This window comes from Rhizopus microsporus, assembly GCF_002708625.1.
Source record: "Rhizopus microsporus ATCC 52813 unplaced genomic scaffold scaffold_30, whole genome shotgun sequence".
Taxonomy (NCBI): Eukaryota; Fungi; Mucoromycota; class Mucoromycetes; order Mucorales; family Rhizopodaceae; genus Rhizopus; species Rhizopus microsporus.
In genome coordinates this window covers 1-24,424 of record NW_019671945.1, presented here as the reverse complement: position 1 = coordinate 24,424, position 24,424 = coordinate 1, and the positions used below count along the sequence as shown (strand labels likewise).

The window sequence follows — 24,424 nt, the reverse complement described above, 5'->3', positions numbered from 1 at the left end:
AAGAGAAATCAAATCATTATGTTTAATTGATTTAGACATTGTCTTTATTTAATTTCCGGACATAGCAGTGATTAGAGCGATCAAACATCCAACATCGTGTACACTGTTCATATGAATGGGTCAAGAATCGATTGCATGTATTACATTTGATATGGCAGTCTGAGCAGTACCAGTTGGAAGCCAGTGATTTATTGCAAGTACCACAAAAGACTTGAGTCAAGTTCATACTGGGTGAGGTTGGAGGAGAAGGTAAGCAGTTCATCATAAAGAATTAAAAGGAGCGAAGTGGAATAAAAGAAAAAGGAAAAAAGAATGTAAACAGTGAAAATAGTGAGAGAGAGGAAAGAAAGAAAAAAAAAAAAAAAAAGGAACGATAAAATAGATCAAGCACATACACAGACTTTGGTCAGGTTCTTATTCTTTTCTCTCTCTCTCTTTCTAGACTTTATTTATGCACATGTATTCTGTAGACATTATTTTATTCTCCTGAAATTATCTTTGCTCTTTCTTTTTATTTCACCCCCACTTTTTCACTCTTTCAAATGGACAAATACTCATGGCTTACAATTGCGTTTTACTGTAATAAAGAAGAGTTTGAAGAAAATAATCTCTTTTTCTTCTTTCTTATTCTATGCTTTGATATGATAGGGTTCAATAAATGCAGGTGGTTACTGAGCTATTTCAATATCCTGATGTACCTTGACGCACCGCTTGTGAAACTTTTTAATAAAAAAAAAAAGCGTGCTTTCATGTCCAAGGCGTTATGTCGATTTAGTTATTGCCCCGGACATTCAATATATGATAAAATATCCCTATTTAAAAGTTATCAAAATATTTTCCGATTGAGTGGTGTTTGAATGGATGCTTGAGCCACACAAAGCAAATGGACCATAAAACCAAGGATAGAATAAATAAGTTCTTTCGTCTGTTACACGAATTAATAAAAGATAATTTATTCCACTTCAAGTTGTCGTATTGCCACAATTGAATCTAGGATGTGGTCAGAGCTTTTTAAGTCACACTTGTAAAGTTGAATGCACATAGTGATAAACTCTATTTCTTTCGTCTCTTTTCCAATCAATATGTCATATAAAAATATGAAGAGTATGCATAACAATGCAATATAAGCAACTAATTCATATCTCATTGAAGGAAAGAAGGAGACGTGACAACTGGAAGCCAATCTGGTGAAGCTATTATTTGCACAAGAGATCGCTTTGTATAATTTAAACAACGGTGGCTCTCAAAGTATGCCACGTGTAGCTTAATAATATATCGTATATGATTGTCAAGGGCAACGCATTTCGTAGAGTTTTACCTGTAACCAGCCTGTAAACTATGTTGTTCACATACCTTGGGCGGATCTTGCTGTGCAGATCTACATATAAGAGACAATCGGCCATGGGTACGGCTGTCACAAGAGGTAACCTGTTGTAAAAAGCTCTCACACAGGGAGATTGTTAATATAAATCGAGTATAAATAAGATCTTTGTTAGTGTATGAACACATTGAGGGAAAACACTAGACAAAAGCATTTCAATAAGCACGTTATTAAATAAGATGTCCAGAAGCCCCTGGGTTCTTAAAGACGTAATCATCATTTCACTATCAACCGACGTTAATTTATAGGCTTGCGACATTGGTTATTCATTTATCGCGATATTACTTTTTAGGAATTCTGTGCCTTTTATAGTATGTACTATTGCTCGTGCTTGCAAAAAGGTGCTCATAAGGAAATAATGAAAACAGCGAGGTAAAGTATGTTCCTCTTATGCTTAAGAACCAAGCTAGAAGAATAAAGAACAAAGATGTATAAGCACTTTAGAGGACTTGTTCGGTGGGAGGACAAAGGATGTTGTCACCCAGCCAAGGTAGCATCTTTAATTAACCCATCTATAAGAGGAAAAAGCGGCGGTGCTTTCTCGAGTTTATTGTTGCTTTATTTATTCATTACATGCTTTCAAATTAACAAAGATCTCTAGTCATATTCCAAGTTTTAACTATTGCATTTTTTAAATACAACAAAATCTTTAAATGTGCGCCAAGTAAAATTTTAGATAAAGACTGTACAAATTTATGTGGTCATTTAAATATCAAACAGTGTGAAGTAGCCAATAAAAAAAGGAGTTTCAAAGGGAGGGAGGGGAAGAAGGTGTACATAAAATATACAAGAGAGAAATTTACAAAGAAATGATAGGTTGAGCTTTATAATCTACACTATGAGAACGTGGTCGACGTTGTTTATGAGGTATGAAACAAGAATCTTGTACGAGTGGGTTATTTGCTCTAATAATAAACTGGGGTTCTGTTGGTTGATATATACATGTTGTATTTGCCAATATTTGCTGTAACTCGAGGCAAGCATCTTGAATATCGTTCATATCAAACTGACCGAGTTCATATTGTACAGCAGGTTTACTTGAGGAAGGTTTCTTTGGACAAGGAGCGATAATTACATGCATTATTTACAAATAAAAAAATATTTACGAAAAAGAAATAGCTTGTATTCTCTTTTTTACTTTATTTTCTCTTTTTATACATGTACCACTTGACTGAGTAAAATGATGTATAAAAAAGGGGGGAACGGGTCACAGGTTAGAACATAACCACCTGCTTACCCTTTGAGAAACCTGATATTCCCAAGTCAACAGCCTTCTTCATTTCTTCTTGTTCAAATTCAACTCTTGTCCATTTAGGTTCCCTCAGCTTTCCTTGCTTCATCAGTTCCATGACATCTTCAAACATGGCATATCGTTCCTCTGGTTTATGGATTTCGGCCCATTTAGAAACCCAGAAGCCATGAAAGGAAATATTTTTAAAAATTAATAGTGATGCAGGTAATGTCAACGGACTCTTGGACATTGCACCATATGTTACATATTGACCATTCGTACTATAAATTTTGATTATTAAATATAACTTGTATACAATATGAAGCTTACCCTAAATATCTTGCCATTTCAGTAGCAGGTTTACCACCTACACAGTTTAAGCCCAAGAGAGGTGGTTTATCTCCTACCCAGGATTTGATACGCTTTCTCATTTCATGGCTGCCTAACTCCTCATCTGTAATAACGTGGGTTGCACCAATTTCCTCTAGTTCATTTACCAGTTGGTCGAGCTCTGGCCTAATTTGGTAATTTAGTGAACCAGACTCCTTCATGTTGTGTATTTTATATTACCTATTTCTTACAATATTAATTGTATTTAAACCCCATGCTTTAGCTATCTGAATCACTGCTTGGCCTACAGCACTGTTGCCACCATTTTGTATAACATAATCACCTTGAAGATTATATGAATTTTTTTTGCTTTCTTTATTTTATTTATTCATTTTCTTACCTGGATTTAATTTAACAAAATCCTTCAACATTCTATAAGCCGTGCACGGGTTCACTGTCATTGTTGCCTTTTGAATCAAGGGTACTTCAATCTTGGGGAGCAACTGGAAATCCGAAGCTAAACCAGCAGCATGCGTGCGCCAAGTACCATAGCCTGATTTAGCCATCACTACTTGATCACCCACCTTCAAGTCTTTCACTTGTTCACCTACAGCAATCACTTCGGCTACACCTTCATTACCACCTACAGCCAATTCACTATCGCCTAATTTTTGCATCATCGGCTTGATGGGATAAGCACCTTGTATCATATTGACATCGGCTGGATTGATAGGTGACGCAAGAAATTTAACGTGAACTGTGTCAGCCGTCAAGGCAGGAAGCTTGAACGAGTGCATTCTACAGTAACGTTATGTATATTGCCCTCTGTTTGCGTTGTGTATCATCCTGAATCTTACCTCAATACCTGGGAAGGCTGGCCATAGTCAGAGTATACCATCGCTTTCGCGGTGATATCAGATGTATAATAGCGACGAGCAACGTATTGATTGACAGACACACGCTGTCTTAATGAATAAACCAAAAAACCCATAGCTGTGTAAAAGAAATAGAGAAGAGAAAAGATGGTTGCGGCAAAAAGTTTAGATGATGAAAGGTTCAGACAGTCACGCGTTAGCCAAACTCTTCTCTTTTTCTTTTTCATTCTTTTTTTACAACACATACAGATATGATAAACCAAAGGACGCGTTATGAACATATCCTTGATATAGACAACGACTTAACAATGCAGGAAAAATAAACCAGCTTGGCCTTTGTTGATCAGCATAACTGGAAAAAAAGAAATATGTCTATCCAATTGATGGCTCATAAATAACTGTAAGGACATCTTTCAATTAGATCATTTAAGTTACTATCATTCAGATGATTAGTAAAAAGTAAACATGGCATATATTCAATTCTAAGAGTAAAGAAAAAAAAATTAAAAACTAAAGAAAATTGTTGCGTAGCTATGACGTATTGCAAGAAGAACACAAATTGCCATTGACGAGAACATTACAGAAAGATCTGTATGTCAAGTCTGTCAACAATGAAAGAAAAATGGAACAGTAGAGATAAAACCTAAGTCTGGAAGGTCACCTCTTTTCAATGATAGAAAAAGAAGAGAACTAGGAAGGGCTGTACGTGCCAATCGCCTTGCTCTACTTAACGAAATTAGACATTTGATCAGCACGAAAGCCTCTGAAAGAGCAATTCGCAGGGAGTTGAGAAAACTTGGTTATGCTTCTCGTGTAGCTGTCAATAAACCATTTTTAAATGAAAGCAACAAAAAGCAAAGTATGCTTTTGCAAAAAATCATGCCAACTAAACAGCAGATGACTGGAGAAAGGTGGTCTGGACAGACGAGTCGAGCTTCGAAATTGGCAAGCAGTCGTCACTGCCCAGAGTAGCGTAATGCTTTGGAAAAATACAGCAAAGAATATCTGCCGCCAACCTTCAAAAGTGGTACAATTTCAATCATGGTTTGGAGCGCCATAGCTGGTAGAAAGAAGTTAAAACTTGTGTTTATGAAGAAAGGTACGAGAACAAGTGCCGACTTCATAAACCAGGTCTATGAGCCAGTATTACTAGACTTTTACAGAAATCTAGATAGTCCTGTGCTCATGGATGATGGTGCACTCGTCCATAGAGCAAAAATTGCTGTCGAATGGAGGGGGGCAACGGGCATAAAGAAGATGTCTTGGCCGGCTCAGTCACTGGATTTAAATCCAATCGAAAATTGTGGAGCATGATGAAGAAGAGAGCTAACGCTCTACGCCCTATGCTAAAAATCAGCAATTCATGGAATTAGCTTTGAAGATTGTTTGGAGGGAGTTTGCTCCAGAAAGCATCAACAAATTAATTGACTCTATGTCGAAGAGGACCAAAGATGTTATAAAAGCTTGTAGTGGACCCATCAAATATTAGGTCAATAAAAAATTCAAAAATTGCTTTATAACTCTTTTTTTTCGATATTCTAATGTAGATGATCTTTCTTCATCATTTGTGTTATCTTATAACTGTAGCAAAGCTACAAAAGGGTCACTTTCTTTACTGTTTAGTCTTTAATAGCGTTAAAAAAACTGACTTTTAAAAAATGGACTATACCTTTGTCTGGGCACTGTAGAAAGATGTAGGTTTTCAAGATCAGCTTTAAGCTGTCTCTGTCATTTATTGGCTAAACGGCTAATGCCGTTGATCGATTGGATGCTGTAGACCCTGAAGCCTATCATTGGGACTTTCAGAATGAGACCATATATTTTAAACAATAAAATTATGAAAAAGTGGTACAATTTGTAGTCAGAGCGATGACACCAAAACATGCTTCTAGATTATTATGCAGATTATTCGAGAACTATGACTCCAATCTTAACCCATTACATCTGGCACGGGATTAAGAGGCGCTATATATAATAGCTTCTCAATAGCCATGACAAACGGATGCTATGAAATTGCTAATATCTCAAGGTCGTTATGAGAAAAGAAGAGTATTCAATGCACCAGTGCAATACATAGTCTATTACTCTAGTTCATTCTTACCTGTCTCATTTAAATAAGAGACGCACTACTCCGGGCCACCAACTTCTTGCATATCATCTACAGGATATAAATAACCCTATGATCACTTCTCGGTCCTCAAGTACCCATCTTCTACTTTTAGTTGTTTATATACAATAATTTCTAATATGGAGTCTTGTTGATCGACAATCTATAGTAACAAATTCTCCATCTTTGGCATTAATCTCGTACAAACCTAAACTTTGAGGAAAAGCCCGCCAGAAAAACTTCATGACTCAACAAGCTCATATGTATTGACAAACTACACTTTGTGTGCTTCTTGTAAATAATAAAGGAATTCTGTATTGAGTCGGTTCAAATTAAGATAATTTTTGTTACATTAGACTGTTCTCCTGAGAAATACATATATACTTTTATATACAGTTGCATATACGAGTACAATTTCTATGACAACGAAAGGCCATGTACTTTTTCGTAACAATAACAAAGCTCCATCAACCTCTGTTATCATGATATATAAGCTACCCGTGCTATCATTGTATTTTCGCATGGTTGTTAACATAAGGCCTAGAGTTTAGTCGTAACTTTTTAGTCTTTTGTCTGTTTATTTCAAAAGAGATCACGTATAAGAAGATCAAACAGGTTATAATGGCCCAATGGCATAATATAGGGACAACATGAGTTGGTTAAAGTGTGTGTGTATCTGACGAAAGTATCCGTAGTTTGTGTAAGTAACATCTCGGTTTTAATGTTTTATATAATCCTTAAGACGTTACAATGATGATCGACAGAGTCACATTAAATGAGACACGATCAGCATCTATCTTGCAACAGAACTCACAAACTGTGCAATGACCTCTCTCTCTCGGTTAAACAAGCAGATGTACATGTTTTCGTTGATGTTACAGTATCAGGTTGGACAACGTAACATGGGCTAAACTTTTTCATGTTTGTCCTTATTCCTCAAGCTTGGTTTATGACGATAAAATGAGTGCAAAAGCACTGTGATAATAAAAAAGTGTGTGTGTATTATTAAACATGAAGAGAGGAGAAAAGAAGAAAGAGAAATGCAAAAGTGATAGCGACTGCTGTTCATATAATCAGCCACTGAACCACCATTGTCGTACAACAATACATCCAATGCATAGCACATAAAAGCTGTTTCTATGTACCTGCTTAGAATATTGCATAGACTGTCAATAAATGCAAACGAAATCAAAGCCAAGGTATACAAAAAAGTAAGTAAAATGATATAAATGGAAAACCTAATAGCTAGAAGATAAAGATCACTTAAAGGGCACATGTGATAACCAAATATGTTTGATCTACCATTTGTGCCCTTAATATGAAATTTCTGTCACCCACACTGACCCTATCTTTGTTGACGAGATGCTTAAAATAGCATAGGGTGACCCACTGCCGCTTCATGCTCTTCCCCCCATGCGGAATTTTTCCAGCTTTTCTTTACACAAATAGAGATACACATACAACCATAAGTAATACTGCTCCCACGGTATTTTGTAAAGCTTTATCAGTATAGGTTGTAGTAACCATAGTTATACCGAGCCTAATTGTTATGCTCTCTTTTGTTACCATGGTCTATATCAAGACATATTAAAAAGGAGTCTATATTACCCCCAAACAAATACAACATAATGGGAAAGGCCATATTGGAGAAAGATACAAATCGCAAACTTTATTTATGCATATCAAGTCGACTCTATGCAGAAAGTATCCGCGTGTAACATCGAAAAAGGAACCGCTTTAAAAGTAACAGAAAATGAAGAGAGTGAATTAATGAATTATCTCCTTTTTTCTCTACTTTTTTTTCTTCATGTTTATTGACGTTTCGACTCTTCCTACTTACTTGACTGCCTTACCATTATATGATGATCAAGTACTACTGCCAAGTATAATCAAAGACTTTGTTGTTTGTAAATCAGAATCAGATAGATTGGTTGATACAGAGTATATCATCTGCGTACCTATGATCGAAAACAATCTATATCACTTTGGATGTGTTGGAAAAATCATTGAAATTGACACAGGCTTACCAGATAAGCATGTTGTAAAAATTCAAGGAGTGTGTCGATCCCGTATCCAAGATATTACTAGCGCCGATGGAGGCGAAACGATACAAGTAACAGTTATTAATTATCCAGAGGAAGAGCAGTTACCTGAGAATATGAAAAGAGAGTTTATAGAAGCTTGTTATATGTTTATTGAAAAATTAAAGTCAATTGGCATCTCGATGGCAGTCTTGAACCAACTATATAAATCCGTACAGCGATATCCTGTCTCTCATATGGCCAATTTGTTACTCTATTTAGCTGACTCGACACTGCAAGAAAAATTATTAGTGCTTGAAATGATCGATTTACAAAAGAGAATACCAGTAGTCAAAAATATCCTCAGCCGTTATTTACAGGTAAGCTTTGTTTGCTTCCCGTGTTCCCATGCATAAAGAAATAAACAGTTTTCTTTCTATAGTCATTTAATATTAACCAGTTGGATTCTATCCGAAGAAAATTTTATATTCGTCAACAGGTATATCTTTCCCCCTTCTTTTCCCTCCTTTTTTAACCTTTTCTTTATATTATTCTGTATCATTTTTCTTTCTTTCTTTATTCATAGTCAAACATTATATCCTCCATGTGTCATAAAGAAGAAAAGACGACTTATTACTTTGATGCTTCAAGCGAAGATGATGATGACCTCGTACATTTGATCCAAAAACTAAATAATGCAAACTTACCTGAATATGTCATCTCTACTGTCCAACGAGATCTGAATCGATTAAGAAAATTACCTGCCTCCTCCTCTGATTCTGGTATTTTGAGAACATATATTGAATACATCGGCGATCTACCTTGGTCAAATAACGTTCGTCAAGAAATTAACATTTCATTTGCCAAAAATCAGCTCGATCATGACCATTTTGGGTACATAATCAAATTACCCCTTTGTTGATGTCTTGGCAGTGTCATTAACCCCCTTCTTCTTCCATATAGGATAGAGCATGTTAAGAAGAGAATCGTTGAATATTTGTCTGTGTTAAAAGTCAAGAGTGATGCTAAACCTCCTATCCTTTGCTTGGTGGGTCCAGTAAGTATCATTTATATCTTCTAAACCACATACTCATTGCTTTATAAAGCCTGGCGTAGGTAAAACAACGCTTGGCAAATCCATAGCCACCGCACTACAAAGAAAGTTCCACAGGATATCTTTGGGCGGCGTAAGGGATGAAGCGGAAATAAGGTTTGTTGGACCAAAACAATAACAAAGTTTAATACTCAAACTAAGAACAAAAAAATTAAAAAAGGGGTCATCGACGCACGTATGTAGGGGCCTTGCCTGGTATATTCATTCATGGTATGCGTCAGTGCGGCGTAAAGAATCCTGTTTTTTTGTTGGATGAAATTGATAAGCTCGTACAAGGAACACATCAGGGAGATCCCGGTAAGCATACATATAACACATGGAAACTTCTGCTTATCTTTTATATATAGCCGCAGCATTACTTGAAGTACTTGATCCTGCTCAAAATCCAACATTCAAAGACCACTTTTTGAATATTCCATATGATCTATCGCAAGTCGTGTTTATAGCAACTGCAAATAACCTTGATACTATACCTGCGCCCCTACTCGACAGAATGGAGGTAATCCAGCTCAGTGGATATACTTATGAAGAAAAATTACATATAGCACAAACCCATTTGATACCAAAGCAAATCGAAGCACATGGACTCACGACCACAAGCCTCAAGATACCTGACGATGTGGTTTTGTATATAGCCGAGAAATACACAAGAGAAAGTGGCGTAAGAGAATTGGAAAGACTGATTGCTACCCTTTGCCGCTACAAGTGCAGAGAATACGCAGATTTGGAAGAAGCAGGGAGACTGAATGACTTTGATAGTGTCATATACATGCACGATATAGAGCACATTCTAGGTGTACGTGTACTTTATTGTGTAAAAATAAGCTGTACTCACACAATATGTTCTTATCTAGAAAGAGATTTATGATAACGAAGCCTATCATTTGGAAGAAACAGCGGGGATTGTCACAGGACTAGCATACTCTAGCAGTGGTAATGGCGGCACCATGATGATTGAAGCAAATTATATGCCGGGTTATGGCAATCTTAAGCTCACGGGATCTCTCGGCGATGTCATTAAAGAATCGGCTCAAATTGCTGTCTCTTGGATCAAGGCAAATGCATACGCACTCAAATTGACGAGTTCGCCAAGACAAGATATTCTAAAAGACCTTGACTTACATATCCATATGCCAAGTGGAGCCATTCCCAAGGATGGTCCTTCAGCAGGCATCACAATGGCAACCTGTGTCATGTCCTTATTGTCTGGTACTCCTGTGCCAAGGTCCATCGCGATGACAGGAGAGATAACCCTTCGTGGCCAAGTACGGCCTGTAGGAGGAATCAAAGAAAAGGTGATCTCAGCGCATCGAGCTGGTATCAAGAAGATCATACTTCCTGTTGGTAACAAAAGAGATATACAACATGATATTCCAACAAGTATACAAAAAAGTATGACATTTATTTATTGTAAATCCATGTGGGATGTTATTGAAGCTGCCTTTGAGCATACTTCTGTACGTTATGAGCATAGATATACTAGTAGTTTGTAATAAAATTATCATTATCTTTAATCTTGGCAATCTCCTTGATTTATGAATGCAGTAAGGTATTATCCCCCTTTATTTATTTTTTTCCTTGCCAAGAGGTTCTCAAGGGAGGATTATTTTTTAAAATCAAACCGACAAACAAACAAACCATGTCTTGTTTTGGAACAAGCCTGTTGTAATGATCGTTCCCTTTTGTAGCCTCCTTCATAAAAGTATTTAATCTGTGACAAATAAGCAACAAAAGCAGCCGACATAATATATGTAATACACATCTTTCTTTCTTGCATATCTCCCTTTGTCTATATAAACACGCTCTCAGAGAGCACAAACAAATACAACCTTTAGATTAGGTGATTCTAATGCGTTTAAAATATGGATCATCTATTTGAGAGTATTAAGAAAGATCTATATGTATGTATGTAATAAAAACAGGGGTTTATTTTTGGCATATAATAACCCTCTCCCCTTTAGTCAATTAGTCGCCTCTTGTTGTTACGACCAAATGAAAACAATCGATATTTTGTATTTGACGAATTTGACCTATGACTTCATCACAGGACGAAAATCCTCTCTGATCAATTGATAGATGTGGCTGTTCCCCTCTTTTTTTTACAAATGATTTCAGTTTTTACGACTTGAGCATCATCGTAACCTTCGATCATTGCAAAATCGCGTTCTACTTTAGATACAAGATTTCATAAGAGACATGGAATATATTTTGTTCAGAGAGGAAGGGGAAAAAAGAAGAAATAAGCGTGTTTCTAATACGTTCAGGCCTACATTAGTTCTTTAAAGAGGATACCATGCATCATGGAACCTCGATCCGGGAGTTGTAGTAGACGAGTTGTACAAAACATATTGAATTTTATTGTGTCATGAACATTACAACCAAAAAAGGGAAAAATAAAGGCTAGGCCAACTCATGTCTATGCCTTGTTTTTCTTACTTTCTTATATCTCATGGATACAGATGGATAAATTTGACTGAACACGTTGATGTACTCCTGATAAAGGACATCCTTCTCTTACACACATACACACGCTCTCTCGTTCTCTTTCTCTCTCTTTGTGTATGCTGTGTGTACGTGTATATGTACCCTTGCAGAGGTATCACAAAGAGATTTACAAAATTGAGTGGTATTATATGATTAGCGGTTTAATGTATTATACATATAAACGAAGATATAAAATAATAATATATATTACAAATAAGTTAATATTGTGAATGACCTGGCTGTTGTTGTTGTGAATTATTTGGATGATCGTCAAATTTATAAGCAGGTGGAGGCGATATAGGCGTAGCACTCTCAAGGTTGACAGCATCAGAAGGTCGAACTGTAGCAGTATTGCCGTTATTGTTATTATTGGCTCCAGACGTTTGTTGCATCATGTACAAGTGAGCTTGATTTTCTTCTGCTAATCTCTTACGCATCCCTTTCACGCTTTTGATGATATACCATAACAATAATCCAAGAACGAGAAGACCGATGAATATGATAAACACAAATCTATTATGTTCCTTTAACCAACTCTCTTTAGTTGGTGATGAAGCATTTCCGGCAGGATCCCATCCTGTGCCCTGCACAGTAGGTTGTGGAAAAGCAATAACAGATGAAGTAGTTGCATTAATACCAGTTGCCGAAGGGGGAATAGAAGAGGATGGTACGGACATTGTCGACGATGATGGTAACACTGATGTGGACGATGTCGTTGATCCAGTTATGGTAGAATTAGCTGAAATAGTACTATTAGCATCTGTTGTAGTAATATTTAATTGGCCGGCAACGAAGGATGTCAACAGTAAGATAACAATAGCAGAGTACAAGAATGAATGATGTTTCATGATCGAAAATAGTTTATATAAAGGTCTATGAGATATGAGCTCGCACAAAAAGAATGATATTGATGTCTAGCTACGATGTGTATCAATGTTATTGTATAAAAGGAAAAGGAGAGGTAAGAATAAGAAAAAGAGGAGGAAAGGAAAGGAAAGGAAATGAGGGGCAAATAGGAAAAAAAAAAGTCTTTTCAGTTACCGCCACTGGCGGCACACAATTGACGGTATCTTGAAAAAGATTCTCGAATCAAAGACTTTAAGGAAAAGGAAACACTACACACACCACAAAATGGTATCTTGGTAGCTCAAAACGAATAGTGTAACATCAAATGATTGACAACATTTCATCGTTTGTTATGTACGTAATAAATTATCGATTGGGACAATTAAGTATTTATTGGATGGTATAAACAGTCTAGTCTATAGTACATAATATATATATGGCGTATTTCATGAGAAATATCAATTTACTCTGCGTCTTCATCTTCATCTTCTAAACCAGCGTCTTCATCATCTTCATCCGATTCGTTTACTTCACGATCAATTAAAGGTTTGATCAAACGGTTGAAGTAAGGGTGAGGTCCTTGAGGATTGGATCTCTTTACTTGATCAAAGTAATGAACATATACGTTTCCATCAGCACGGCCTAAGGGGCTGTTGACGATGTAGTCACTCAAGTTGAATGCATCAACAAGAGGGATAGCTTGGTCTCTTACTGCTTTACAAAGATCATTTGTGAAGGAACGAATGGATTCCATTTGCTTTGGTGAGAAATATCCATATTGTAAGAAGGCTCCAGCATTCTCTTCAATGGTGTAGAGACCGTAAAGAAGACAGACGTCCAGCAAGGCTGCCTTGAGATTACCTTCAACCTTGGAAACACCATCAAGGAAACGGTTGAATAAGTAGCCATAGGAATGTAACTTTGCAGCGTAAAGTCTTGATTGAGAGCATTGCTCATAAGCATCATCAGCGCTTAATCCTTGTTTGATACATTCTTCAAATTCGAGAGCAGCGTTTCTGACTACGTTAGCACAAACAACCTGCCAACCTTCAAGAATGACCTTGGGATCTAAAAGAGCATCTGAATTTGTAGCATTACAACGCTTTCCAATCAACGCATCAAGGTTATTCAAGTAGCCTACACCTGGAGAGAGTTTTTTTCCTTTGACAGCCTCACGGAAGCTAGCGATGAGGTAACGTCCCAATTGGAGTGTCAAAATGGTATTGTCACCTTCCCAAGTGCATTGCACAGCAAAATCTTGATACATGCCAGCCAAGCCAGTGTAAGCTGAGTATCCATGGCCACCACAGGCCTGTCTGCAGGCTTCGATCGTGCTAAGACAATTCCATGTACAGAAAGCCTTTAAGCCAGCACTCGTAGCGTGGGTTTCTTTCAACATTTCAAGTACTTTTTCAAGGTCTGTATCACCTGGTTTTGCGTTTTCCAATCGGCTCATCATCTTATTGTACATCTCTGTCATTTCAGAGCCTGTAAACAACATAGCAAAGGTTTGTGCAAGGAGAGGCATCAGACGACGTTGATGGATTGGATAGTCGAGCAGTTTAGTTTCAATCTTTGAATCTGAGTTGGAAAACTGACGACGAACGGCAGCGTATCTTATGGCAATAGTCAAAGCTTTCTTGGAGACGTTACCGCTATCAACAACCATAGCAACACGACCTTGAAGTAAAGCACCATATGTCAATTGCTGCAATTTGGGTTCCTTAACTGTGCCCGTACGAGACACCTTGGTGTGTTTCATCAACATATAGCTGCGAGGGATGCGAACATGGGTAAATTGGATCCAACCGTTGTCAATGCCATCACGACCCATTTTTTTGCCAATGTCACCAATGTTCACACCAGGCAAGAGATTGTAGGTCTTGGGGTCTCTCAAGGGAACAACAAAGCACTTCGTTCCATAGTTTTTACCCTTTACGATTAGTTGTGCAAAGACAGCAGCATGAGTAGCACTATGGGCTGCACCACCAATCCACCACTATGAAATGACTTAGGAAAAAGTGGAAATGACATGAGCTTTTAAACATACCTTTGTGGCAGTAAGAGTAGGAGTATGAATGATGAATTGATCTGAGGCTTCGTCAAAGGTAGCAGTGGTTTCTAAGCCAGGTACATTTGAACCATGGCCAAGCTCGGTCATTGCAAAGCATCCTACCATGCCTGAAAGTGACAGAGCACCCTTTTGAAACCAGTATCCTAGTTGGCCTGAGGTGGCATTGCTTTGTAAAGCGCCAACGAATAAACCGTCTAGGATCCCATTCAATAACACGAAATAATAATAAAAAAAATGATCTACTTACAGTGAACACCGAACCTTGTCCAAAATCCAGGGTCGATTAAGCTCACAATTTCCATTCTTTTCTTAAAGACATCAATAGGTTCATTGGATAAATGATGTACTAAGGAACGAAACTAGTAGATAAAATGAGTTAAAAGTAACCACCACGCATTGTATAAATACCTTTTCCATTGTTCTCTCACGTAATTCATCCTTGGTGATATCGTGAATGTCATCCATCTTGAACAAAGGATCTCGTTCAAACTCTTGCATGAAGCGTTCTTTGAGCTAATATCGTTTGTATTAGAAATTGATATATTGTTTCCAAATTGACATATTACCAGCGTACTCTTTTCTCCACCGTCCAAAAGGTAAGTTAATTCACGAATATTGAAAGAAGCCTTTGCTCTTTCTTCATTCATACTTTCAACAGGACTAGGCACGTATTAGATCATCATCCTTAACAGAAAAGAAACACTTACTCGATAGCCTTTGCATAGACTTGTTCATCAGTCAAATGCTGTTTAACAGCAGCTAATCTTTGTTTAATAGGCATTAAGTTTTTGTATTGAAAAAAGAAAAGAAAATAAAATAATGTGATAATTGTCCTCTTCTTTATATGCTATTTCAATTATTTTTCACATGTCTATGAATTCATATACAGATTACCCCGCATTATGTCAATCTCATATTGTCAGTTACTCTTTCTTTCTCTTTCTCTCTATCTCTCTCTTTTTCCTATTCTATCTCTCTATTTTTTCTCATATTTTATCTTCTTATTATATATCAGCTCATAAAGGCTTTGTCTGTTAAAGATGACGTTGTAATCTCTTTATATATATCTCTGCTTGATAGTCTTTCTCGCTCTTTTTTTTTTTCATATGGTTACACTTATTCGGCCAGCTTCATCATGGGAATATGTGATCAACCATCTTATTTCACAATATTTGTATATAAGCCGAAAATACCTCCCTTTGTGATGTTTATATAGACTTGGTGTAAAATCCCTTTACAGTATAGACTTTTTATGTATTCTGCAATATGTGATATATGGCGCATATTTATACATTTATTTATATGCTTGCTATTTTCACATGTCAGTGTAATGTAGTACATCCTAAGCAGTAGTCAATAAGCAATTGATGGCTGCATTGGATAGTCCAGCATCAGCAATAGATTGATCAACAATATCAATAAGTTGTGTACGATTAAAGACGAGCTAAACAAAAAAGAAAGAACGTGTAAGTGGGTATTACAAAGGGACTTTTATTTACCTCAAAGTGTTGATTTTCTGCTTCAGGTATTTCGGCTTTAATGAATTCAAACAAATATCTAACTGGATCTGATTTTTTGAATCTTCTTACTATTCTATTGCCATTTCCCATCCTTATCTGTATACGTGTCGTATCTTCTCCTCCTGCTTCTTCTCTTTTAATCGGCTTTATGCTATCAAAAACGGATTCTTCTTCTTTTTCAACTGGTTCTTCATTATCATTTGTTAATGATGATGACGGTGATGACGTATTATTTAATGATGCTGCAATAGCTGCATTCAATTGTTCTTCTTCACTCATATCAGTCAAACTCTGGATTGTTGTTAATCTCTATTTATATCCCTTTCTTTTCTTTGGCTAATTTGGGTCGTTTCATTGTTGCCTTTTCCTCGGCTGCTGCACAACCCTCAAGAAATTCGGTAACTGTACATGATCAAACTGAGTCAACTCGTCATTTGCAGTCTTTTGTTCATTTACCTTCCATCACAAAGTCTGTCGGACTCAATGACTTTTCCCAAACTTTTACTCTTTCGCCAGTACGCGAGTCGATGATTGCAATGTGAGGATATCTTCTTAGTGAATAATATGTGCAATATCTTCTACCATCCGGACTTTCATGTCCAAACTAAAATCATTGTTTTAGTCACTCTATCCTAGAATACAGAATATATTCTCTTCTTTACTTGAAGAAAAATAAACCATTGCCTAATTATATCTTTGACAAATCCATCACTCCATAAATCACGGTTGAGCACTTGACATGAAAATTCGCTTGGGTTTTGTATATTAACCATTATCCACTTGTCGTTTTCTTTGGCTGTCTCTCGAGCCTATATATTCACCATGAATATCATCATAAAGCACAACCATACACACTTACTTGCTCAAAAGAGCCACGAAACATGATATCAAATGGTGGTCTGAATAAATCGGCTAATCTTCTAGCTTTAGAATGGCTTGAACTGTTAGGTGTTTCAGAAGGTGAAACACTCCTAGGGCTGTGATCTAATGCATTCATTAATGATGACCATTCTCTAAAAGCAGTCATGTTCTCTCTCTCTCTTACCATCATCCTCTGTTATATCAAACACGTTCACAATAGATCCTGTTGTTGAATCGCCTTGATTAAATATCGATGGACGACTTATACCATCTACGAGAATGGATGTGGTTTAGTATCTTGCATAATAATAATAATCTGGATTCACCTACTTCTTTCTCTGCTGCTACTTGACCAAGCAATACTGGGATCAAATAAACCAGCGTCTCCCGCAAGAATGTCACGCTTAGGTGCAATGGGTGCTCTAACTTCCTGAGATTCTTGTAATCGTCTTGCTAATTCTTCGTCAGCCAAGACTTGATCTTCATTTATTTCAACATGTTCTGGTTCTCTACTTGATGTCGCAGTATCATGGGCACTCGTGTTGACAGGTGCACCACCATTTTCTAAGAAAAGGGTAACTGCTGTTTGAACATTACCATCAGCTATCTTTTTTATTTATTGAATAAGCAAACCCAAACTAGAGAATAATCTACACTTTTATACCTCCAAGAATTGATTAGCTACTTCAACAGAAGCACCTGTGATATCGCAAAAGCTTAATATATCTTGTTCATTTGCCATTTTAACTTTTGCGTATGCGTATTTTTTTTAAAAAGAAAAAAGAGAAAGAAAAAAAAAAAGACACGTACTGCTTTTTCGCTAATTTATTTACGCATAAAAAAATGATAATTGAAGATGAATTGTCCCTCAGACCGTATACTGAGGGGACATTTGTGTAAAATGACGGCTTACTTCTTTGACTGTTGACCTAGTAGTCATAGATAAATAATCTTAAAAAAGGACAGATGTCATCACGTTACTTGCTGTTAGTTTAAAACGTAGCAACAACAGATCATAAAATATATGGACCAAAGTTAAATAGTACACGGATTAATAAAAAAATAAAAATATAAGCACTTTATTTCATTAAAATATGTTTAAGCAAAGAAAAATTGTGGACCATGTCCTTGAGGACCATGATGGTGACCATGGTGATGATAATGCTTCATAAACTTCTTCATAAGCTTCATTCTCTTCTTAGGATCAAAACCATGAGCAAAACTTTGTGGATCTTCAAAAGGTCCAAAACGGGAATGGGGACCGGGGAAAGGGCCTTGATGGCGTCCAAAGCAAGCATCAGGGCCAGAGAAAGGGCCTCTACGATGTCCAAAGTGGCCTGCAGGATCAAAGAAAGGACTTCCATGATGTCCAAAGCGATCACCCTTGAAATGATGATGAGGATGATGACGGTGGGAGTGTCCTTTGTCTTGAGCAAATTCGTCCTCGCTACTATCGTCTGAGGAACTGGATGAGCTAGAGGAGCCTTCGAAAGGTAAGTTGTCTTCTTTTTCAGCAATTGGTGCTTCTTCTTCTTCTTCTACTTCACTTCTTTGGCCATGACGGCGGTGATGACGATGAGAGTGACGATGGCGACGGCCAAGACGATGAACACGCATTCCTTTACATTTTTTTCCACCAGTAACCATTTTTGCAAGCTTTTTCAATTCGCGATCAAAGTTTTCTTCAGGAGACATTGCCATATAAGTAGCCAAAACACCTACCCATCTGGAAGCAAAGTGGTCAAGAGGTTGATGTTGCTTGACAAGTGATGCCAGCTTTTCAAATCCACAGGACACCAAAAGAGGTTCAGCGGCCTCGGGCACACTACTGAAACGAAGCCCGTCGTAGGGCGTCTTTACCTCGTCCATCAAGTGACTAAGCTCTGTTTGATTTGAAACAGTAGCAGTTGCATTCGTTACAGGATGACGGTAATAAAGAACTAAAGAGTTTGTGTTAGGTGGCGCCTGAGGGATAGATAATTGAAGGATAGTTACGAGATTATCCCAAGTGAGCTTTTCAGGTACCAATTGAACACGGTGAACTTGCTTGTCAGCAAAAGAGACAAAGATGTTTAAGGCCATTTTTAAATTAAGAAAAAAGATGTGTATGAGGTTAAGAACAATGAAAGTATTTCCTTCCTCTTTTATACCTTTTTCTTGATCTGATTTCTCGCTGCGGTATCGCCAAGAAAGCTTGATATGCAATTTGAGCCGAACGAGCGCACCCGTACTATTCAGTGTGAGCAGCGCCGAGTGGCCGCACTTTTGATTGCATAAAAAAGAAAATGATTGGTCACTGTGACAAAAAAAAAGGTGCCGATTTCGGCGCCTTGTAGCTGGTAAGCCTTACTATTCTAAACGTGGATTATAATTGCTGGACTAATGGTTTTTATTCGTTTCTAACAACTGATCTTATTGTTCATTTCATGATTTAGATTATTATACTGTATTTACCGTGAGAAGGATTATCTTGTCAATTATTTAAAAGATATATACCAATGCATTGGGAAAGAGTACTCTGTATCATCACACTTGTTATATAATGATATATCAAAAAAGATCCAGCAGTTAGCCTTTTTCTAGGGAAACCACAAAATGCTTTCAGTTTAATAAATTATATCTCTCAAAAGTAGATAATAAAGAGATTAAACACAAATATTGACTTTATCACGTACAAAGTGATTTATATAAAGTAAATCCATGATTTATTCTAAAATATTTCAATTTTCCTTTATGCTCGTCTTGATGCGAGGGAACAGAACGCCACCCATTTCACCCAATGGTCTCTCCTTATTCACTAGTTTCTTTGCGTCTTTAAAGTATCGTTCCTCTTGAGAAACCCCTAAGCCAGTTAGTAGCTCATTCATCTTTGTAGGCATAACAGGCTGTAGAAGAATTCCTGCAATACGACATGTCTCTAAGGAATACCATAGAACTGTATCAAGTTTATCCTTTTCTTCAGGTTTCTTTGCCAGGTTCCAAGGCTCAGCGCGAGTAAAGTATTTGTTTGCCTTTAACAAAGTTAATAATGGCATTTTAATCTTTTTCTGATTGTGATTTACCTGCGATAGAAGATCGACGATTAAAGACAGTGCTCTTCCAAATTGTCGTTCTTCAAAGGCTTCGTGGTATTTATCTATATTATTGAATGATTATCAGTAATTAAATCATAAAAAAAAGCTCATATATACCTGCCACTTCCAATAACATATGATGCAGTGTTTCATCTCCAATGTCAATGTCCTTTCTTGTAGGTACTATTCGACTGGGAAGTAAGGCTTTACCTGTCGCTCGGCTTAATAAGTTACCAAATTGACCGGCGAGTTCCTTTGAATAAAGTTGTGCAATCATTGTCTCAGAATAGTCTGCACAAAGCATGAGTAGATTTTTATAGAACGCTATTTCTCTATACCTGCATCGTCTGCCATGCCACCATTATGGACAAGATAGAAGCGAACAGGGTCAACGCCGTAACGGTCAATGACCTCAAAGGGATCTGCAACGTTTCCTCTGCTCTTTGACATTTTTTGTTTATTCATCGTCCAATGGCCATGTACAAGGATCTGTTTGGGTATGGGTAAACCAGCTGCCATCAGGAAGGCAGGCCAAAAGATGGCATGAAACCTAAAGTCGTAGTGAATATCTAAGCTAGTTTATTATTATTATGTACTCTACCTTACAATGTCCTTTCCAACAATCTGTACGTCAGGAGGAAAGGCGTCCTTTAAGGGTGCATCCTTTTTCCAAGGGTATCCAGTTGCAGTAAGGTAGTTTGTTAAAGCATCTAACCAAACATAGATTGTATGCTCTGGATCATTTGGCACCTGTATTCCCCAGTTCAACCGTGCTCGTAAGCGAGATACAGATAAATCAGCGAGCCCAGCCCGTATCCAAGAAAGAACTTCGTTTTTTCTGTTCTGAGGCACAATGGCCTTCGGATTGTCATCGATCCATTTGAGCAAATCCTTTTCGAATGCAGAAAGTTTGAACTTGTAGTTTTCTTCAGACGTCCACTCCACACGCTGCCCTGATTCTTTAGATACCATGATTTTTTCACCTGTCTTTTCGTCTGTCACTTCTTCAACCTGAGCAGATGCGTAGAATGCTTCATCAGATACCGCGTACCACCCTTCATGCTTTCCCTTGTAAATGTAACCGTTCTTTAAAAGTGTGTTCTATTAAAGTATAAGACAGGTTTCCTTTTTTCGAGATCTTAATTAATATATATATATATATACCCATAGTTCATTGACAGCAGTCGCATGATCTTTACTTGTTGTTCGTTGGAAACTCGTATATTGAATGTTGGCTGCTTCACACAGTTTCTATACATATAATAAAGATCAGTTTGTGATGCCTCTTTTTTAATTCTAAACGTACCTTGAAGCTGTCAGATACTTTATTACAAAAATCCAATGGTTCCATACCATTCTTTTCTGCAGCTTGTTGGATCTAAAGAAAGAGTGAGTCAAGGGAACTGTGGTACTTTTGAAACTACCTTCAGACCGTGTTCATCAGTTCCAGTTGATAGGATGGCCTCTTTTCCATGCAATATATAATATCTACGAAGTGTATCAGCCAATACTGTTGAATAAAGGTGACCAATATGAGGAACTTTGCAAATAAAACAACCCATGTTAATGATCTAATAACTTTATGCATGGTAGATCACCTTACCTGCATTCACATAGTAAATAGGTGTGGTAACATATGCTTTTGTATGAGAGTGACGCTGATATAGTTTAGAGCCAAAAAGAAGGTTTGTCCTTTTGGAAGCAACTCCAAGCCGTAAGGTGCGCATAAGGAAAGACCCTTTGAAGATAAAATGAAGTCAAAAACAGGGAAGAGGCTGATGTTCAAATTTTGTTTTGGGTGTCTTTTTTTTTTTTTTTGGTCTGTCAAAAAAGCATCTTTCACGTTCAACATGTATAAACTTTGGCTTATGGGTTTCTTAAAGCAGCTTAAACAGAGAGAGAAACAATTCCGATTATAACAAATAGTACTTGTTTTTTCAAGTTTATTTTTTTGACAGTTATTAGACTAATGTGTTTATTTGTTTACTTTCTTTTTTAAAAAACAAACATCACATTTTGTCCTTGTCAAACATTTCTTTTTCTTTCTCTCTTTTCCCGTTTTCTTTGTTCATTAATTATGTCAGCTACTTTAAGCAGATTGCCCTTGATTCCCTTATCTCCACTTGTTCAAACATCGATTGACTCTGCCAAATATCTTGCAGCAATCACTCAAAATTTATCTGAACATCCTGATGACACTAGGCTTCAGAAACATCTATCTTCAACCAGAGAAAAATTAGATCAAATCACCAAACACACCCAAACGATTCAAGTGAGCTTCCTTACTCAATTTAGTACACAAGAGATTGCACAAGAGATTGCCTATATTAATTCTCAGCTCTTTCGACTGGTCGTTCTTGATTCTGCGTGGATAGCCAACTATGATAAACGAGTGAACGTGATACCTATGTTGGATTTTCACAGATATTTGTCTCATGCATTTGCTCATGAAATCATTTGCAGCTCCTCAAGAAATGATGGGAATATCGTGGCTCATCTCATACAAATCGCTACAATGCTTCTGTTTGTTTATCGTGACTTTTCTGGTTGCACAGCCATTCTCAAATGCTTACAGATGCCAGAAATACAACGAATTGAAAACGCCTGGAGCCAGTGCCCGCCCAAGATGATAAAGGTGTTTAAAGAGCTCTTACCTCTTATATCCCCAGATAATCAATATGAAGTCTACCGCCAGGCATTATGGTCATTGACTCACAAATTTCTCGATATGCCTCCTATGCGATCCCGCATGGTCGCCATACCATTTATGCATGCTCACTTTCAGGTTATACAAACAATCCCATCAACAGTCCAAATATTGGAATTTTGCCAGCAGTTTACAAAAATAGACCCGAGCATACTGGGACCCACAACCTCATCAGTAAAATTCACCCAGGATCCCAAAAAACCAAGTATGGATCTCGAACAGCTCCATACTAACCCGGCTGTTTATCATTGGCTTGTCTCGAGAGCTTATTTAACCTATGCACAACTGCGATGTGAAAGTGTGCATGTCATACCTTTGACTGCAGGAGAAAGGTTGCCTGAAATAGAAGAGGAGCATGATCTGTACTGGAAGTTCTTCCGGTTGGAAGAAGAAGAAGAAGAAAATGATGAAGCCTTGAAGGATGTTGAAATGAAACTTATTAAGACTCAAGAGGACATTACAAATCAAGTACAAGGCTCTAGCAATAGTAGCAGTAATAATAAGGTTGATGACAGTAATAGCCACACTACTACTACTACTACTACTACTACTACTGCTGCTGCTGCTGCTGCTGCTGATGATGATGATAGTGATGCTATGGAGATAGTGAATACAGAATCTTTGGTCATCGAAAATAATAAGCTTGAATCCACAAATGAGATTGATAAACTTGATGAAAGCAACGCCAGGACACAACAAGATAATCACATAATTGCAACAAAGGAAATAACTATACCAGATAATGCGTCACAAAACAACACAGAGGACGTAGAGACAATCTCAGATAAAGTGCAACAGGAAAGTTTACCTGTAAAAGAGAAGATCATCGCCAAAGAAGAAGAAGAAATAGCGTCCAAAGATGATGCAAGTTCAATCAGTTTTGATAAAAAGTCAGGGGATAAGGAAGATGCATATCATTCAGAAGAGAGCATAAACAACACAAGCAAACTTAGCTCCGAAGAATTCGAGTGCATAGATCAGTCTGCATCTAGCACAAACGGAATATCAACGGAATCAGATATCGTCGCTTCTGACAAGGATGATACAAATGATCAAAATTTAGCTGTCTCTCATACAATGCCAGACCTTCTGCCGACAACAGCAACAGGTATTAGCCCAGAGGAAGACGAAAATGACGAAGAATGGACAGGATACCCATATGACGATAGCGCAAAAGAACAAGATGATGAAGATGAAGAATGGACTGGTTATCCTGTCTCGACACCGGATGAAGAAGAAGATGAAGAGGAGATTTGGAAAGGATATCCTGCTCCTGAACAGCATATTATAGAAGAATGCAATCCTTCGTTTGTACCTTGGGACAAAAGAGGTCAGTTACAAGCTATTGGAAAAGCAGCAGCAAGACGCATGCAGCATTCGTTATCTAGTACAGCAATGACTGAAACTGCAAGGAAAAGATTACCTTCTTCGTTTGGACAATCTTCCGCTTCTACTTGAGTTTATTATAGTTATTATATGTAAAGAAAAAAGTAAAAACGTATTTACAAATGAAGTATGCAAAAAAAAACAAGGGGGGAGGGGTGGTATATGTATAGTGTTTAGGGTTCTTCTGTACCCATATATTGATTACTTAAGAAATCAAATTCTTCATTGTTTTGAACAGTTTGATAAATGTGATAAGGTACCATCATTTTAGTGGACTTGTCTGCTGATCCTTGCTCTTGTTCATGACACAAGTCAACTGTCTTGGTTATCAATTTTTTAAGAAATGCGCGTGTTGCCTAGATGAAATTATTAAATTCATGCAATAAGGCTATTTGAGTTTTTTTTTTTTTTTT

At 37.2% G+C, this 24,424-nt stretch overlaps 9 protein-coding genes across 9 annotated transcripts; 3 read left to right on the top strand and 6 right to left on the bottom strand.

Annotated features, from left to right (window-relative positions):
• Window positions 1-2,595: 2,595 nt before the first annotated feature.
• RHIMIDRAFT_309635 (NAD(P)-binding protein) lies at window positions 2,596-4,043 on the bottom strand (the record flags this gene model as incomplete). The annotated part of the gene is made up of 5 exons (XM_023614602.1): window positions 3,800-4,043; window positions 3,343-3,740; window positions 3,183-3,285; window positions 2,943-3,128; window positions 2,596-2,893 (listed from the first exon to the last, which is right to left on the bottom strand). Exons 1-5 carry the CDS (start codon window positions 3,931-3,933, stop codon window positions 2,596-2,598), a joined length of 1,119 nt encoding a protein of 372 aa, XP_023461469.1. The 5' UTR covers window positions 3,934-4,043.
• A 653-nt stretch (window positions 4,044-4,696) lies between these two features.
• RHIMIDRAFT_242268 (uncharacterized protein) lies at window positions 4,697-5,131 on the top strand (the record flags this gene model as incomplete). Its single annotated transcript, XM_023609738.1, has 2 exons — window positions 4,697-4,785; window positions 4,843-5,131. The coding sequence occupies 2 exons, from the start codon at window positions 4,697-4,699 to the stop codon at window positions 5,129-5,131; spliced, it is 378 nt and encodes a 125-aa protein (XP_023461468.1).
• A 3,017-nt stretch (window positions 5,132-8,148) lies between these two features.
• Window positions 8,149-10,552, top strand: RHIMIDRAFT_208859 (ATP-dependent protease La; the record flags this gene model as incomplete). Its single annotated transcript, XM_023607092.1, has 8 exons — window positions 8,149-8,325; window positions 8,388-8,444; window positions 8,571-8,839; window positions 8,909-9,002; window positions 9,052-9,155; window positions 9,220-9,356; window positions 9,407-9,859; window positions 9,918-10,552. 8 exons carry the CDS (start codon window positions 8,149-8,151, stop codon window positions 10,550-10,552), a joined length of 1,926 nt encoding a protein of 641 aa, XP_023461467.1.
• A 1,038-nt stretch (window positions 10,553-11,590) lies between these two features.
• On the bottom strand, window positions 11,591-12,539 carry RHIMIDRAFT_273740 (uncharacterized protein). The gene has a single exon (XM_023612403.1). It carries the CDS (start codon window positions 12,389-12,391, stop codon window positions 11,762-11,764), a length of 630 nt encoding a protein of 209 aa, XP_023461466.1. The 5' UTR covers window positions 12,392-12,539; the 3' UTR covers window positions 11,591-11,761.
• Window positions 12,540-12,745: 206 nt separating this feature from the next.
• RHIMIDRAFT_316518 (acyl-coenzyme A oxidase I) lies at window positions 12,746-15,408 on the bottom strand. The gene is made up of 6 exons (XM_023615057.1): window positions 15,171-15,408; window positions 15,030-15,123; window positions 14,872-14,976; window positions 14,711-14,822; window positions 14,440-14,657; window positions 12,746-14,388 (listed from the first exon to the last, which is right to left on the bottom strand). The coding sequence occupies exons 1-6, from the start codon at window positions 15,242-15,244 to the stop codon at window positions 12,853-12,855; spliced, it is 2,139 nt and encodes a 712-aa protein (XP_023461465.1). The 5' UTR covers window positions 15,245-15,408; the 3' UTR covers window positions 12,746-12,852.
• Window positions 15,409-15,425: 17 nt separating this feature from the next.
• Window positions 15,426-17,615, bottom strand: RHIMIDRAFT_316517 (UBX-domain-containing protein). The gene is made up of 9 exons (XM_023615056.1): window positions 17,509-17,615; window positions 17,175-17,451; window positions 17,029-17,115; window positions 16,843-16,967; window positions 16,646-16,792; window positions 16,440-16,587; window positions 16,306-16,385; window positions 15,963-16,274; window positions 15,426-15,907 (listed from the first exon to the last, which is right to left on the bottom strand). Exons 1-9 carry the CDS (start codon window positions 17,584-17,586, stop codon window positions 15,806-15,808), a joined length of 1,356 nt encoding a protein of 451 aa, XP_023461464.1. The 5' UTR covers window positions 17,587-17,615; the 3' UTR covers window positions 15,426-15,805.
• A 175-nt stretch (window positions 17,616-17,790) lies between these two features.
• On the bottom strand, window positions 17,791-18,973 carry RHIMIDRAFT_273735 (uncharacterized protein). The gene has a single exon (XM_023612402.1). It carries the CDS (start codon window positions 18,924-18,926, stop codon window positions 17,943-17,945), a length of 984 nt encoding a protein of 327 aa, XP_023461463.1. The 5' UTR covers window positions 18,927-18,973; the 3' UTR covers window positions 17,791-17,942.
• A 444-nt stretch (window positions 18,974-19,417) lies between these two features.
• Window positions 19,418-21,896, bottom strand: RHIMIDRAFT_273732 (uncharacterized protein). Its single transcript, XM_023612401.1, has 9 exons — window positions 21,522-21,896; window positions 21,343-21,458; window positions 21,225-21,296; window positions 21,083-21,169; window positions 20,520-21,019; window positions 20,257-20,468; window positions 20,036-20,209; window positions 19,907-19,980; window positions 19,418-19,855 (listed from the first exon to the last, which is right to left on the bottom strand). The coding sequence occupies exons 1-9, from the start codon at window positions 21,643-21,645 to the stop codon at window positions 19,565-19,567; spliced, it is 1,650 nt and encodes a 549-aa protein (XP_023461462.1). The 5' UTR covers window positions 21,646-21,896; the 3' UTR covers window positions 19,418-19,564.
• RHIMIDRAFT_273730 (ras GEF) lies at window positions 21,882-23,173 on the top strand (the record flags this gene model as incomplete). The annotated part of the gene is made up of 1 exon (XM_023612400.1): window positions 21,882-23,173. A coding segment is annotated over exon 1 (863 nt), but the record flags the coding sequence as incomplete, so codon positions are not given.
• Window positions 23,174-24,424: the final 1,251 nt, after the last annotated feature.

What these genes read in the sequence shown, in the direction of transcription:
- RHIMIDRAFT_273732 (XM_023612401.1), bottom strand. Translation starts at nt 21,645, where the DNA reads ATGCGCACCTTACGGCTTGGAGTTGCTTCCAAAAGGACAAACCTTCTT. An exon ending in CTGCTGTCAATGAACTATGG is followed by an intron (nt 21,020 to 21,082) that starts GTATATATATAT and finishes ATACTTTAATAG; the next exon opens with AACACACTTTTAAAGAACGG. An exon ending in TGGCATGGCAGACGATGCAG is followed by an intron (nt 20,210 to 20,256) that starts GTATAGAGAAAT and finishes TGCTTTGTGCAG; the next exon opens with ACTATTCTGAGACAATGATT.
- RHIMIDRAFT_273740 (XM_023612403.1), bottom strand. Translation starts at nt 12,391, where the DNA reads ATGAAACATCATTCATTCTTGTACTCTGCTATTGTTATCTTACTGTTG.
- RHIMIDRAFT_316517 (XM_023615056.1), bottom strand. Translation starts at nt 17,586, where the DNA reads ATGGCAAATGAACAAGATATATTAAGCTTTTGCGATATCACAGGTGCT. An exon ending in TGATATAACAGAGGATGATG is followed by an intron (nt 16,968 to 17,028) that starts GTAAGAGAGAGA and finishes TGAATGCATTAG; the next exon opens with ATCACAGCCCTAGGAGTGTT. An exon ending in AATGGTTTATTTTTCTTCAA is followed by an intron (nt 16,588 to 16,645) that starts GTAAAGAAGAGA and finishes CAATGATTTTAG; the next exon opens with TTTGGACATGAAAGTCCGGA.
- RHIMIDRAFT_316518 (XM_023615057.1), bottom strand. Translation starts at nt 15,244, where the DNA reads ATGCCTATTAAACAAAGATTAGCTGCTGTTAAACAGCATTTGACTGAT. An exon ending in GTGGAGAAAAGAGTACGCTG is followed by an intron (nt 14,977 to 15,029) that starts GTAATATGTCAA and finishes AAACGATATTAG; the next exon opens with CTCAAAGAACGCTTCATGCA. An exon ending in GACAAGGTTCGGTGTTCACT is followed by an intron (nt 14,658 to 14,710) that starts GTAAGTAGATCA and finishes ATGGGATCCTAG; the next exon opens with ACGGTTTATTCGTTGGCGCT.
- RHIMIDRAFT_273735 (XM_023612402.1), bottom strand. Translation starts at nt 18,926, where the DNA reads ATGGCCTTAAACATCTTTGTCTCTTTTGCTGACAAGCAAGTTCACCGT.